The 17214-nt window shown below is 34.2% G+C and overlaps 1 protein-coding gene across 1 annotated transcript; it reads right to left on the minus strand.

Annotated features, from left to right (window-relative positions):
- Positions 1–552: 552 nt before the first annotated feature.
- LOC145596178 (ribulose-1,5 bisphosphate carboxylase/oxygenase large subunit N-methyltransferase, chloroplastic-like) lies at positions 553–15938 on the minus strand. Its single transcript, XM_081652604.1, has 15 exons — positions 15822–15938; positions 15608–15717; positions 13469–13532; positions 13274–13384; positions 12994–13053; positions 11200–11307; positions 10517–10586; positions 10120–10160; positions 9929–10009; positions 8608–8643; positions 7556–7639; positions 2532–2662; positions 1989–2077; positions 1740–1888; positions 553–1028 (listed from the first exon to the last, which is right to left on the minus strand). Exons 1-15 carry the CDS (start codon positions 15936–15938, stop codon positions 870–872), a joined length of 1410 nt encoding a protein of 469 aa, XP_081508730.1. The 3' UTR covers positions 553–869.
- Between the last annotated feature and the right edge of the window lie 1276 nt (positions 15939–17214).

Consider the following 17214-nt stretch of genomic DNA (forward strand, 5'->3'; position numbering starts at 1 on the left):
GAGGAGAAAGGGAATGAAAGAAAATGCTAAACAAACATCAACAAAGGGAATCGGGCCAGTTGATTCCCATTCCCTTTTATAGATTACCCCCAACCAAACGGCCCCTAAGTAAATCTCATTAGTTTGATTAATTAAACAAATTATTTAATAAAAATCAATTAAGAAATGGTATGAGAGAATAAATAGTGGATGTGGATAAGCCAACAAGGTAAGAGATAGTGGCGTAGTTCGCGAAGAGGTTCACCCTTGTTAGAAAAGCTAAAAAAAAAAACCTATATTAGTGACCCAAGATAGTGCGAAGTGATGTAGCAGTAGGCGAGGAGGAAAGTTGTAAGAATACTCCCGTCGTCTCTGAATACTGACAGAGTCAACATTGCACACATGCCATTATACCAATGCACTAGTTTGACTTTATTTTTACATAATTAACCATTAATGGAAATTATTAAAAAAATTATATTATGAAACTTCACATTAATACCTTTCTAACAACATATTTTATGATAAATTATGTTTTTATTATGTTAGTTACAAACGTGGAGTACAACTTAGTGAAAACCAATAAAACAGTACCATCTCTATTATCAGATAAATAGATAATTCAACAAAATTAATATTCTAGTCCCTACCAAATAAATAGCTACACTTCCTAAAAAATAAAAATAAAAAAATAAATAAAAATAAAAAATACAACCCTCTAACAAAAAACAGGACCCCTACCATGAAACAGGGATGAGCACAGAACAGAAAGGAAGTAGACATGTACAAAATTTCTCTCATCAATCTCCATCGAACAGGTTGGTTGGATATTGATTGGAACCTGAAGGATAATTTGGGTCACTCAACTTGTGGCTGTACTAATAAAGGATTTATGATGTTTTTCCTTGCTCTGGATACGACTGACAGTAGTTCTTCAACCATGCAGACGCAGATCTCAGGACACGAACCTCCCCAGCGAGAAGATCTTGCGCCATTTTTTGTCTGATAGCAAACTTCCTACAGTTTCTGGGTTCTAGCATATGCAGTGACTGTAGGTACGATATAAATATCCTCAATCAAACAAGGACAATGAAAGAAGAATAGATCAAAAAACTTGTATCAGAATGCATATGCCATCTATTTATTTTTCTAAAATATCATCAATTCCTATCAGCAATTTAAACAAATTAGCCTTGCTTTGGCCACACAATTTTTGTTAATAATTCCAGGAGAACCATAATACGTGAAAAGACAGCATGCTGCAATACCATTGCAACTACCCCAGTGTATTGCTAAAGCCAAATAAAATACCTTTACGAACAGAAAAGAATCAATTTTGACTTGAGCGTTGAAAAACTAATGATTGGTGCTTAACATTTAGCAAAATAGTTCAATATCTACCCACCAAGTTAAATTAAGCCTGATGCAGAAGAGCTAAAAAAATAGCAAAAGAACTATTAAATATAAGTATATAACAGTGATGGATAATTCAAAGAAAACAAATAGACAAGTGTCATCAACATATAAGATGTTTCACAAATTGTTAAAGAAAACTTTACCTAGGCAAGGATGTGAATTGTTAGAGGAAGAAAAGGAGATAGAATGTCAACCAGAAAATAATGCTCAATTAAGAATTATGTTGCAGAAGGGGAGGATAGAATGACAACCAGAAAATAATGCCTAATTGAGAATTCACGTTAATTGAAGGACTTGTATCAAACTGGTAAGCCTCAGTAATTTTCAGTCATCTTGTTTCTTACCTTAATCGACAAATCATATTCCTCAATCAACTTATTGATTAACGAGAGCAAAATCTCATGTGCTCGTATCTCCAAGGTCCTATTACCCAAAGGACGCCGTGCTAGCCGGCCATCATGTTGAGCAGCTTTGACAACCAAGTCATTTAATTCTGCATGTCAACCACTGATCAGAAAGTGTCTGAAGGACAGAATAATATAATTTACAATTTTGTCAGGCATGAACACTTAGAAAGTAGATATGTACGATACCTTGAGAACAGGTACAACACAAAATACGAGCGAATGCACGAAGTGATTGTGGAATTCCCTTCCCTTTTCCTCTAGACGACCTTACTTCCCTGTAACATAATGAGTTACAGGGGAAATACAGATAAGCGACAATAATATATAGTTCAATAAACAGTCCACATGATAGTACAGAACCCAGATCAATATTGGAAAAACTGAGAGCTCAGCAGGGTTTTCATCAAGCTTGGTTAGAAAACGTGTTGTAGACAATTGGGAATCTCAATAAGAGCAATGAGATAATTTTAAAACATGATACCAAGCTATACACTTTTATATACGATAAGTGTCAAAAATGTCAATGGTACTAAAACTATCAGTGAAAAATCAAAAATGTTTATAATCTACTAAATCTAACTTCATATATTACTTATTACATTCCATTACTTCAGCTATCCAACTAGACTTCTCTTCTAGAACTCAAGCTTATTACATTCATAAGTAGTTGATTGGAAATTGAAAAGTTAATGACACATATATAAGAAGGGACCAAAAGATTATACTTACTTTATCACAAAAGACGCCCCAGAAGGCCTGAAGTTTGCATCCTTGACTTTTGACAAACAATGCTTTTGCAAAATATCCAACTTCATTCCTCGTAGATGATCATTGTAAGGTATATCAAGGTGAATGATAACCTGAGAATAATAGGTGTTACACAAGTGTAAATTTCACTTGACAGCATCCTTGCAGTTAAGCATTACAATATTAGGTCCATATTTATGCAACACCGTGATAATATCTGGGCAAGTAATCATTACTTTCTACATAAATCTAAGGTGCAAGCCACAAATGCATCAACATAAACTAGGAGATTAAACAGTTCAAATATTTACAAAGAACAATTGACAGATTAGAGGCACAAATTGATACTGCACTGGGTGACAACAGTATAATACAAGGAGAGAGATAAGCATGGGTAAGAAGATAAAGAACAGATGAAGAAGCCTGTGAAGCCCTCAATGGAAACCAAGAACCTTACAAGAACTGGTCAAACACAGGAAATGTATACACTGTTCATCCATTTCTAGCAATGCCGAAAATGTCGCTGCATTAAAGCCCTTGCTCTATAATCTCAGATGTGTTGTTCATAGCTCCAAGTTAGGAGTTTTGGACTTTTGGAGTTTTCTATATATATTTTTTTCATTCAGAAGTAGGAAGGAGGCTGGGAGGGGTTGGTACAGAATAAGGGAAAATTTAAGACTTTAGTAACGGGAAACTTGGGTTGAAAAGTAAAATCCCTCTCAGGCAGTCAGAAATTTAAACACATGCAATTACAGACAAGCATGCCCTATTGTGTCAAAGTTATATTAATTTGAATACACAACCTTTATTCAATAATGTTTGTTGGACATTACTTATATAGGATGCTTCAAATGTCTGCATTCTATATTCAAACCTTTACAATTGCTGCAATTAATTTCCAAGTAAGTATGTGATCACAGGCACTAATTATACTCCCTCCGTTTTCTTTTGATCTTCTTGTTAGATCCTGACACTATTGACAATTTGAAAGAATTTTTTAATTCCCAATATACATTTTGAATACATAGTCAAGTGGGGTCTTGTTTGATTCGTTTCAATGAATACTATAAGAGTACAATTATTTTTTTTTTTTTTTTTATCAAGACATTATTAGAGATATTAATAATCAAATATGTGCAATGACAAATGTGCACACTGCAAAGTCAATACAAAAAGAGCAAAAGAAAGCGGAGGGTGAACAAAACAAGGGTAAAAGCGAATGTTTTATTTATTTGACTAGTACCTAAATATGGTTGTTCTGTCCAGTGGTGGATCTTGAGTAATTTTATTTGGGGGCCGAAAATTTAAAATCTTAAACTTACAATGTCAAGTTTTGTAAAAATGGGAAGTAATTTTTTTTCTTTTTAGGACTTCGCCAGAATTGTTACAATTTTATTATTTCTAACTAAATTCCGTATAAGAGATTTAGGTATACTATTATACTATACAGTTTGTGAAAAAAATTAAATAGATTGACACACTAAGATAAAAAGTAAACCACATAAAGTTGAAAATGATTATTAGAAAAGGAAAAAAAATACGGGTATTTAAATACTAAAATAGTACATAGCAAAGCTATAATACAAATACTGTACAAATTTCTATAACAAAGCTACGTAAAAAAGTAGATTTCTCATGAAGCTTCCAAAAAAAAAAAAAAAAAAAAACTGCAGTAATAATAATGTTGTGGGCCCTAAAAAATCAGATGAAAGAAACAAAATAAATAAATGAGAAAAGATGTGGCCCTTTGTTACTAACTCATTTGGGCTATTCTGTAACTTTTTACTTTGGGCTAGTTTAACGGGCAAAATGTAAAATTTTGTGGATTTCTACCAGGGGCCAGGCCCTAGATGGCCCCTACAGAAGATCCGCCATTGGTTCTGTCAAACATGTATTGATTAACTGTTATAGTAAAAAGCAAGTATCCCTATGGATGTTTTTTATAAACCCCCTCCCCCCCCCCCCCCCCCCCAAAATAAAAAAAAAAAAATAAAAAGAAAAAAAAAAAAACCTATGGATGGGTCTAGGGATGTTTCTAACATGAGTTCCTGGTTTTTATCGTTCCATGCAATAAAGCAGAAAGTGTGTTTCTTTGCTTCAATTGATGCACATATGTGACATTCAATTTTTTTTTGTGTCAACTACTCAACTACCCCTCTTCAGTCTTCACCCTAACACTTGACCACCTGACACATTCTCTTGTGTATCCCTGCATTATAAAGGTAGAAAGAATGGCTCTTGACAACAAGGGGTAATAGAAGTTTAAAATTGCTGAAAAAAGATGTTTTAACTCCAATGCAAATATTACTATGTTCAATCAAACCCTCAGCAATCACAAGTTAAGGTGTGAATTGGAGCAATAACTTTATGTTCCATGACGTATGAACAACAGTACTGCATCATCATATATAAGTTGTGAAAGGGTAGCAATTAGCCACTCTCATAAATTTTACACTAAAACAGGGTTGGTAATCAAGGAAGAGGGTATACAATTCAATAGATTCTGGAAATACAACTTCCAAGTGAGTAACACACTTGAGCTAATGAGCTTGGTAAAAGATAGTCCATAATCCATAGAACTAAGACTTCACACTTCAATGCATCCATTTCCACCTATTTTGGATAATGATAATAAACCAATATTGACTCGGACTATGCCTTCTTGTTAGAATCCAACTCCTTTTTGATGTATTTGTTTCCCTTTAGATGCTTTCTTAGAGTTTAGTTTATGTTTTCTAGGCCATATGTCCCATTATTGTGTTACTGTCAATTCAGTGTTCACTAGGGATTCTATGTATGTACTACATTAAGCTCTTTAGAGGGCGAATGATTAATGAAATCTTAAAGCCTTCTACCAAGTGTTGCCTTGCTTTTATGCTTGTTTGTTGTTAGACCTTTATAGATATTGTGTCTAGGGATGGCAACGGGTCGGATCTGGACCGGGTCCGAATGGACCCGGATCCAGATCCGTTTTTCAACCTTGGATCCAGATCCGCCCCAAATCCGTCGGGTCTAGAAAATGAAGATCCAGATCCATATCCGACGGGTCCAACGGATCCGGGTTTAAAACGGGTCCAAAGCGGGTCTAACACATTTTGGCTAATATTTTGCTACAAACATAATGTTGTAATTAAAAAATGCATTTCTAGCTTCTATTGGGGATGATTAAGTTCAATACGAAGTATTTTAATTATACGAAGTAGTTGTACAAGTAAGCCAAAATAGCCTAAGGTAAGAATTCAAGTATAATTTGCATTTGTAGAAAACAAAAATCAAAACTCAAGAAAAATGCAGTACAATATTAGTAAAGTCTATAGTCTAATCGATAAGCTTAACCAAAAAAAAAAAAAAAAAAGCGGAAAGCAAAATCCAAGTCGCACCCAGCCAAACAATCTTGAATCACCTATATATGAATTTACATACTCATATACATAAGGGTTAGGGTTCGGTCGCGCTCGATTGCCTTGAGAATGAAAGTTCACTCGTCCTCTAGTAGCTCGTCAGTGGTTGGGTCGCCGATTGAATGGAGGTTCGCTTGCCGACTTGAATGGAGGTTGCTCACTGCCTTGAGTTAGAAGTAGAGAGAGAAAGTTAGGGTTTAGTTTAGGAGAGAGAGAGAGAATTTGAGAACTACTGAGTGTTGACTGTTGAGTGTCTTTGAGAGTAGTTTGGGGCTTTGGGCTGTGTATTAGGCCATATGCCTTAAAATTAGAAATTTAGTGTTTTTTTAATTACAAACGGGTCCACGGATCCGGGTCCGTGAATTAGACCCGGACCCAGATCCGTTTTTTCTAGCAGGATCCGGATCCGACCCGGATCCGTCGGGTCCAAAATTTGAGGACCCAGATCCGTGAAGAACAGATCTGGATCCACGGATCCGGGTCGGGTCCAGATCCATTGCCATCCCTTATTGTGTCTTACTTGCATATTAGCTCCCCTCCAACCCAACTTGATGCGCTAAGGACTCGTGGTTCGGACCCGCTTGTGCCCGCTTTGAAGTATCGGCCGTCACAAGCCCCGACCACCCGCACTCCGTCGCCCAGATAGACGCGAGTGCTCCTGAGATTCTATTGCCCGCTTGTGTTGCTTTGTGCTCACAAGCCCCTCTTCCGCTCAAGGCTAGCGTTCTTGCCGCCAAAAGGCTAGAGCGCGCCGCACGTTTCGGGACCCAAACTCCCGGACCGTGAAACTTCTACATCTCCATATAACAATCAAGGTGAGAATTAATCAAAGATTAAACAAAAAGGCACTCTACCAAAAGTCCAAAACATCCTTATTCTTGTTGTTTAACACATGTTTAGTAACTTTAGCTCCAAAACTACTTTAAAAATCTAGGGGTGCCAAGGTGGCATTTTTATCAGTGAGGATATGATAAAAATAAAAGGGCTTCTCAAGTGAATAAGAAATACAACCTTGGGGCCTTGTTCTTATCATCAGCAATATCCAGACCTTGGAATTGAGATTTCAAAGATTGCATGCAAGTTGGATGATGAATTTTTTTAACAGTAGGGAGGGATTATATAAAATGACAGTCATTGACTAGTACAACATGGACATGTCATTAGATTTGACAAGGTGGCAGATTAGCACATACCAAATATACTTCCACTCATTACACATAATGTATCTTAATCTAACAAAGGAAAGCCACTCCGGATCATTGTTTCAAGCAAGGAAAAAATTCACAGATTTTGACTGAACACACCACATAAAAGAAACAAGCACAGAATGTATCAATGAGATTCAGCCAAACTGTTAGCCTTGTTCTATGGGTTGGAGAGGAAAGCCTTGAAATATGTCAATACATCAAAACTGAATCCAACACAGGTGTACAACTGAGAGTTTCGGTGACATGAAAAGACAGCGTTAAACAAGTTGCAAAACAAAGTAATTACAATATAAAGAAGCATCAGCATCAACAACTAGGTTAGTTCCTAGTAAAATTACTGAGATGAAGTGCAGTAAAAGACATAGGCTTCTATCTCTAATCAAATCTGAAAACTAACCTGGTCATACAAGTTGAATGGAACTGTAAAACCAAAGTCTAACAGAAGCGTTGAGTTTGGAAACCTTCCATACCGTATCAAAACCTGAAAAAATTGGGACATATTGTAGTTTATTAGCTCATAAACATTCTATGAACCACAGAGATTCAGAAAGTGAAGCAAAGGATTACTGTCCTTTTCAATAATTTTTTACAAAAACTTGTTACACCTAATATGTCATGTTATGAACTTACATGATAAAACAAGTGTCACCCTATGAGGAAGCCAAAACTTCAATCACTTCAAGTCTTGGTGGAAGTGGGGAATTTAAAGATAATCATAAAATTAATCGGTTAATGGACAGAGTGACAGACTAGTAGAAGCGGATGCAAAAATTATTGGATGAGTTGGAAAAGTGTTGAAAACAATTTGCAAAAGTTCAAAATATATTAGGAATATCACTAATTTGAGAAAAGTGAAAAAAAAAACAAAAAAAAGAAAAAAAAAGATAGCAGCAGAAAATTCATGGTTTGGAGAGTAAGAACTAAGAAAGCAACAAAGAAAGCAGAGGATATGTATTCACTAGCTTGATCCAAAGCAAGAAATTTCCTATCCAAAACCAATATATAAAACTATAAAAGTACGAGTACAACAACAACGACGACAACAACAAAGCCTTAGTCCCAAAAAGATTTGGGGTGGGCACATGAATCGTCATAAGGAATCGTACGATAAAAGTACGAGTACAAATTCGACGAAAAGTATCTGAATTCAAATGGGAAGCAGGTTAGATTTGGAGGCAGCATAGAGTCCAACCCAGACCTGAATCTCTTTCTCTTCATGACATCCTTTTGAACATGAATTAGAAACCTAAGTTAAAAAGGAAAAAAAAAATTCTACCACTACAGTTGCATTCAATAATCTTAATATTTACAAGGCTAAAGGTCCCAATGAAGCCCCAAAAAAAGCCACTTTGAGAGAGGCACTATGCAACAGATAATCATGCAGAGTTGCAGACAGGACTGCTCAAGAAAGACAAGACGTAATATGAACTAATAAAGAGATTCCTTCACCTCTTCACCTGGAGTATAATCTCGATCAGCAATGACCTGAAAGATCAAAATTAATCAAAAAGTAAGAATAGGAAACAACTTTGAGGAGAAGCATAATAAAACATTTAGGGATTATGAATAATGAAATAATCAAGTAATAAAAGGCTTAAAATACTGAAACTAAAGGTTTGCTCATTTGCAATTTATACTATATGACCTATCCATTGCATAATCCCTAAAAATCCACAAACTGTTCCAGCCATGAGAATTAATAAATTTACACGTGGTTGGACTTCCGTCTGCACATCAAACATCCAAATGCCAACACTATGAGATAAAATGTGCTTCCTCCATTCATTTAGTTGGAACATTTGAAAATTTACACTATTCACACTTACAATTAACCTTTTTTATTGATTAATATATTGGGCAAAATATAGTCATGTGGATCTTGTTAGATATGTCTCAATTTATATATATTTCACAATATCTAATTTTTATATCCTTTTACTCATCTATATGTCAAGATACAAAGGGTTAAAAACTTAAAACTATGCATTGGCAAGCGTGAAAAGTAAAGTGTTGCAACTAAAAGTGAACGGAGGAAGTACATCCATGAAGGTATAGCTAAACTTGTCGATAATTTTCATTCTTGCAGGCTACACACATTACTCATCAGCCATATAAAAATAACATTTCTCTCTATCCAAACTTTAATGAATGAGGAACAGAGTCCGTTCAATAATCAAAATCTTTTAAAAAACTTTATTGGCTCATTAGAATACTAAGCAACTTACATAAGACAGTAGACCACCAAATAAAGGGCCCTTCAAAACTCCAAAAGCAGCTACAAGTGACAATACTTTTTGGGGATAAAGAACAGCAATATATCTATCTGATTTTAATTCACTTATACTACTATTATTTCTTTCGCATGAGTTCATTCACTAGTCTACTGATAGTAAAACAAACAAAAAATGAGTAACAAATAGAAATTGATATAAAAATTAAAAAAGGAAAGAAAAATTATCAACCAGTAACCTAAAGGAATATCAGAGGTGGAGATCAGAAAGAAACTACATTTTTACATTACAAAAAAAACAAAAAAAAACAAAAAAAAAAAACAAAAAAAAAAACAAAAAAAAAAAAAAAAAACCTTAATGTTTAAATTGAAAAGAAGTATATACCCAATGAAGGACAGTCTTAAGGAATCAAGAGAGCATATGAGCTCTAAATAGGACAACAGCGCCAGTTGCAACTGTGTGATTACTATATAAAGCATAATCTTAAATTGGGCAAGCAAGCAAACAATAAGTCATGTCTAGGTTTTAAAAAGTCCTACCTCTGATACTGTATCTTTTACATCACATAATACAACGGAGTCGGATGCTCCATCATGATTTAAAAAGTCTGCAAATGGAATCTGCAGAAACTCTTTAGTAATTTTGAGAGATGATATCAAGACTAAGACGGATGATACATACATATAATTTGCATAAGTACTTGAATCCTGAATTACTTGAGTGACTATACCAGCGATTGTCCCTTCATGCTTTCCCAAGCTCGAGATGCAACTGAAAGTTTACAATTTACAAAAATGGCATCAAATTATAGGAGCATGCAAATCTTTGTGGCTTGTTCTAGCTGTTCAACTGCCACATGCATAATGCATGGCCAAAAGATACATTATTGCTACATAAACATCTAACTATATGACTATCAATTTTTATTTTGTTAGACTTTAAACAATGAATTCTACAACATACTTTATACCTTGTAATAAATTTAAAACATGATAATGTCTACAGTAAAACTGAGTGATACATTATTTTCACAAAACTACGCAACAGTGCTATTATCAGTTTATCTGTTAATCACAGCAAAGAGAGATATAAGGCAAGCAGTAATTTATTTGAATAAATCCACATACCTATACCATAGGCATGTTTGAAGCTGTCAAATTGAACATCCTCAAATGCATCAGGAAAGCGGTCAAAAACCTGAAACGTATATATATAAAATAAATCCTTCCCTAATAATGGGTCATATGTGATGCAAATTGACAGAATAAAAGCAAATATGGAGAATATGCCACGGACACAGGTAATATCATCCTATGCAAACATTATATCACCTTTGCTTTTGTGTTCTAATCTCTTTCCATTTAGGTCTAATTATTAATGTACTCGCATCTACTTCATTCCATTTTTAAAAACTCCCTTTACTATTTACCCCTCTTACCCCACAACATTTACACCTTTCTTACACCAACCCACCTTTTTAATTCCATCTCTCATACTCTACACTTCTACAGTCTACACTTATTTTCTTATACCACTCACAATTTTCGACGTTTCTTCATTCTTTTATGTACTGATAACTTTAACAGAGTAGAGTAAAAAACGAAGGTATTATAAGTCTTATATTAATATTAATAAGTATCAAATATACTCGTCTCCCTACGGCAGTAATTTGCCAAACTGTAAATGGTCTTGTAAATTGCAAAACATACTATCTTCAATTAAATCCTGATTGGTGACCAATCTGAAGCCTACTAGCATAGAAACCATTCATAAAATTAATAATAAACCTAATAAAAAATAAAAAGCTTACTGGTTTGATGACCAAATAGTCTTGTCTAATTTGAGCCTCATGGTTAATTGTCTCCTGGTACACTGAACTTTGTCGTATCATCTCTAGTTCTGTTTCACTCCAAAATATCTACAAAATGAAAATAAATAAAATAAATTTTACATTCTGCATTCACTATGACACCAATCATGGCCAACCTACCAGTAGTAATCAATTATGTACTCTCACACAATCTTAAACACACACACACACACACACATGTATATTTAGAAAGATGGAGGAGCATTGTAGCAATACTACAAAATTAGATTGCTAAATGAAGTCACCATTTTTTAAGTAGCACATAATTGCTGGTTCTTTTCTATGGGTAGCTATTGAGCAATCCAACTTGATAGCCCACTTAACAAATCCTTTATCTACACTAAAAATATGCTCTTTAGGGATGCAAATGAACTGAGCCAGGCAAGCCAATGAATTAAGCTAAGTCCAACTAAGATAATCCAAATTGTTACATTGATTGAGTACAAGATGAGGGAGAATCGCTTAAGATGGTTTGGTTATATAAGGAGACAAAGTGAGGCTCCGGTAAGGAGGCTTGAAGAGTTGCAAAGTGTTGGGATTGCGAGAGTTAGGAGAACACCTAAGAAAACTTGGAAAAGATGATTGAGAGTGATATGAGTGCTTTGGGGATGGAGGAGAATATGTTGTTGGATAGGGTGGAGTGAAGGGACAACTTCACATCAACAACGTGTCATGATTGTATATACTTTTTAAAATTTATCTTTGTATTTACTTTGATTATTTTACCCCATTCGTGTTTTATGAACTACGAGTATATTGATTTCCTTTGCTAAAGTTTTCCCAACCTTAATGTTTTTACAACAAAAGTTTTACCACTCCTTTAAATCTTTCTTAAATTTGATTCTTAGTTCTCTTATAAAACTCATGTGGTATAGATTAGGCCTCAAACATATGCCTAAGAGAAGAAATCGAGGTTAAAGGCAGGAAGAACACTTACGAGCATTAAATTAGTGGTTTTAGGGGATGGCAGATGCTAATATAAGGAAATAAGGAATCCTATTTTTACATTATTCATTTATTTAAAATTTGATTTGAAAAGGCATAGCTTTAGAAACTGATTGACAAAAGATATTTCTTGAAAACAAGTGTAAGATTCAACATACTTACGGGCCTCACAAAGAAATTTATTTTAAAAAAAAAAAAAAAAAACCCAAATATCATCCGGATCATAACCAACTACCCAACTGAATGTAAACATTGGCTTGTTGCGCATCAAGGCATCAATTTCAGTAATGTAATTAATTGGACCACGTTACTTCGTAGTTGCTCAACTTTACAAAAAGGTGATATTGTCAGACAATGATGGACACCTCCAACAATCACATATACCAAAGTAGGTTGGTTTTTTTTTTTTATTATTAAAAAAAAAAAAATTTAAATCACATAAAATAAAAGGTGAACTAATAATGCCAAAATTTTCAATCCATGCTAATACAACAAATCCAATCCAATGAGAAACACAATTTACTAGTAAACAACAGAACCACCCCCTGTTGGCTGATAACAAAGTACATAATTACAAGAAAACGCTCCTACAAGATTACAAGTTGTCAAGTTATACGATACACCATATTTCTTTGTCAAATGGTGCAAAAAATTATGTCAAATACGACAAAGATGCAAAAGAACAGGGAAACAAATTTCAAGGTGGAATCCACAATAAAGTGCTCTTCACAACGGCACACAACCCATTTATAAGAAATAACAAATGCAAGACAAAAGAAATGAAATTACCGTATGATTCAGCTCACCGTGCTGAGGAAGACAAGAGATGTAAGGAGCCCATTCAGAGCTCTACCAGGGGAAAAAAAAAAAAAAAAAAAAAAACAGAAAAATATCATATCAAACACCCACTTAATTAAGATTCCAAAATAAATATAATGAGTCTTTTTATCTATCTATCTATCTATATATATGCACTTCATCTATTCTTAACTAATTGCATTAACTAACTTTTAAGACATTAAAGATAATTCATCATCCCTGAACTCATTAGTTGGATATTAAGCCATACCTGACCTTTTTTCTGCTCAGCCAGAATAACTACTGCAAGTTTTGCAACAGTCCCTACTGTATCAGCAACCAAGGGCTTGATTTCAGGAAGGATATCATCAGGAGATATTTGCTGTCAGTTCAAAAGTGACAGGATCTTGAGAAAATTTAGTTAATAGTATCCTGGACGTAATACAACTCCCTCCATAACATTTACCACGATAAAAGGAACTTTCAAAAGGCAGTCTCCAGCTTGTATGCTCTTACAAGCAAACAACGACCTATAAGGGAAAAAAAAAAAAAAAAAAAAAAAAAAAAAAAAAAAAACCCGGTTACAATGTGAATAGTATTTCCTCCTGGACAGAATAAAGTATCAATCAGCCTTATCATCCCCTAAGTTGAACCGTACAATTTGTTTTTATTTAACTTGACAGCTAAGAGCAACCACATCCATTGTGCAGATTTTCACCATTTTTGAAATTCTGGAAAAAGAACTTAATTCCATTAACAACACTCATGGAATAAAATTAAACCGTGCCATTGTATGTATAAATGAAATTCTAGCAATCCATGGTATGAAATTATGAAATGCTCCCTGGTTTGTGTGGAAGTGGGCTTGTTGTGAAGCTTGTGCCCAAAATTCTTTTATATTTCACAATGAAGATGAGTCAAATAACGAGTTTTGGTAGCCCGTACTTCAAAATACGTCATTTTGAAGTTTGGAATTCAGTTAAAGCAGCAGATAGCATGCGACTCACTCCTACGACACGTATCCCCTTGTTAGGGTTCAAAATTGTACTTGTTAAGATAGCTTAGTGTTGATATGAAATTATGAAATTTACAAAATTTCATGTGCACAATATATAAAAGAGTAAATCTAACATGGTAACATTACTAACATATATAGGGTGCACAAGACCCAATATTGCACAAGTTAATATTTTTGTTGTAAAAGGCGGTTGTTGCTTGGATACGTAAAATAGTAGCTTTAACGTCATGCCCTCTCCATCAAAATTATACTGGAGAGAAAATCATTTACGCAGTAGATTTTAATTGATTGCAACTGATAATTTACTAATCATTGCTTACTTTTTACTGATTGGCATCTATTTTTACTAATTGTTCAGTACGTTTTGTCTTTATGAAGTTGATATCTTCAGTGAAGTATAATACGAAATATGTTACTGCTTGGAACTCATTTTTACAGATTAAATATATATCTTTACAAATCAAAACTAATTTTTATCATAAATTATATTTTGTACTAAAACACGGAGTATTAGGGTGAAGAGAGCCTAAGATGGCCACTACCAATCATCGAAAGATTACCTTATATATACACGGTGCAGATAATTATCATTGTGCACCTGATGCACAAAAGATGAGCTGCATTTGTTTTAAATTCTTTTCAGTACTATCAGTAGTATATGGGGCTGCTAAGGGTACCCCTGGTCCAGCAGGTGGTGGGGGAGTGATTCGAGACTGTACAGGCAGGTTTGTGAAGGGGTTTACAGCAACTTTTGGAGTGTGTAATGCTTACAAGGCTGAACTTCTTGCTCTGGAAATTGGGCTCAAGATGGCTGTGCAGCTAGGTCCAATTAAGATTATGATACAGATGGACAACCAAGCCTGTGTTGAAGCTATAAGAAGCAATGATCAAAGAGGAGGAGAATGCCATTACATTTTGCAGTCTTGTGTCAACCTTATTAAATCTTTTGGTAGTAATTGTAATATTGTGCACTACTTTAGAGAAGGTAACAAAGTAGCGGATAAGTTAGCAAATATGGGTGTTCCTCTTGAAGAACGAGTAGTTTATTTCGATGAGCCTCCGATCAAAATAAAAAATCTTCTTTGGGAGGACACCATAGGAGTGGCTTTGCCACGACTTATCATGTAATCCTTCTTATTTTCCAATAAACGGGCTTTGCCCTCATTTGCACCAAAAAAAAAAAAAAAAAGTAGTATATGCCAGTATAAGTATTCTCACCCCCAAAAAATTCAATTTTGCTCTTAATCCTATTTTTTCTACAACTAATGAACAAATTTAAAGACAAGCGGCACCGCCTATGAACCTAAAATCCGAACTCTTCTTCATCATTTTCCGATTTCCATCAGTAATAATTACAGTTAAACAAGAAGAATTCGGAAATTCCACTACCATCAACTCATTTTCCTAAACAATTAACAAAACAATTCAACCATTTCTCGAAAACTAGTTCATATTAATGGTTACTACTTTTGTCTCCCAAACAAAGTATTCTATATCAAATTCACAGCAATTTCAAATCATAACACATTAATGCATACAATTGTACTAAATTAGCAATGAAAAAATTGAAATGAAAGAAAAATGAACCTTCCAAAATCAGAATTTCCAATCGACAGAAGTTGAGAAATCTGAACTCCAGCTTTTTTCTCCAACCATGGCAAAAAATCATCGCAATCTTCGTCTCTACACCTCGAAACCTATCAAATTGTAACAAAATTCGGAAAAATTAGGTGTTAATTATTCAGATTGAAATCTGGAAATTGTAAGCAGAAAAGAGAATTGGAAGAAAGAGATGACGAACCTTGAAGCTGTGAGGAGATACACAGTGCTGAAATTTGAAGAGAAGAAAATGAGGAGAAAGTGTGAGAATTGAACGTTGGAAATAGGAGAAATTCAGCGCTCGCGAAAATGAAAGCATTGTCAGCTAAAGTGTTCTACCAGTTGACTCTACCGTCTATTTATTTATACGGTGAGCAGTTGAGCACTCGATTAGATATCCGATAGGCACTCCGTTATAGTTTTTCCGTTTCTATTTACTCCGTATTTAATAATTGTTACACTTCAATCGACACGTAGTTTTAGGCAATTTAAAATTAAATAAATTAAAAAATTAGTGGGGTGGTCGGAAAATTAAAAATTATATAAGGAAGATAGTGTGAGTAATAATTTATTGAAAAATAATGAATGTGAGAGAAGATAAATACTATAATAAAAAATTAAAGTTGGGTTTTGGTGGGGACCATGAGAGTAGAGAGATATAATACTACCTCAGGTTCGTATTATATGCAACTTTGGTGTAATATTTGTGAGATATAAGAAATTCCAAAGTTGCATATAATATATTAATATGAACCGAAAGTAGTATTAAAATGTAGTTTTTTGCCAAAAAAAACAATGTAAACTTATTAAAACCCGCATTTGGTAAGTGTATCACTTGTTAAAACACGAAGGGAGTAGTTAACGAGTTCAATTTAGTCACACATATTAAGGAGAGGAGAGAGAATGAGTGATAATGATAAAGTAAGTGGGGTACACTAGTAAATACAAGGTTTAAAACTTACCCAAAAAAGAAACGTGTCGAGTATAAAATATTGCTAAAAGGAATATGTATTACTAAAAAAACGGAGGTAAGTATTTGATATATTCGAATCCGATACAAGAGGTTTAGGATATTCGATATCAAATACATACAGTACGTGAAAATTTTCGGATCAATATTCCGGATACCGTTATCCGATATACAGAGTTTAGTTAATATAAGTAACAAAAAATTTGTTTGTTTTGTATATCCAATTTCTTCAATTGATATCCAAATAGGTATTCGAAATATATATGGATCAAGTATCCTAAATTATTGGATGGATGCGGCTCGAACATTCAGATAGTTTTGCTCAGCTTTAGGGAACGTTAAGTTCGCAAATTGGTATGAGATTGGAATCGGGAATTAATCCACAGTGGTATGGGTTTTGAAATTGAAATGATTCTTAAGAGTATTCTCACTATTGGGCAAAAAAAAATGTACATGGTAAAAAAAATGAGGTTTTAGAAAGTGTCCATGTTCAAAAAGATCTCCTTAACCTACTCAACCATTCTTTAAAATTGAAAGAGTTAATTGGGCTCAAAAGGTGAGTTTGGATTGGAGAAAATATGAACTAGAATACGAAATATCAGTCCTAATAGACTTAGAAAAGCTT

This window comes from Chenopodium album, chromosome 19 (assembly GCF_948465745.1).
Source record: "Chenopodium album chromosome 19, dcCheAlbu1.1, whole genome shotgun sequence".
Classification (NCBI taxonomy): domain Eukaryota; kingdom Viridiplantae; phylum Streptophyta; class Magnoliopsida; order Caryophyllales; family Amaranthaceae; genus Chenopodium; species Chenopodium album.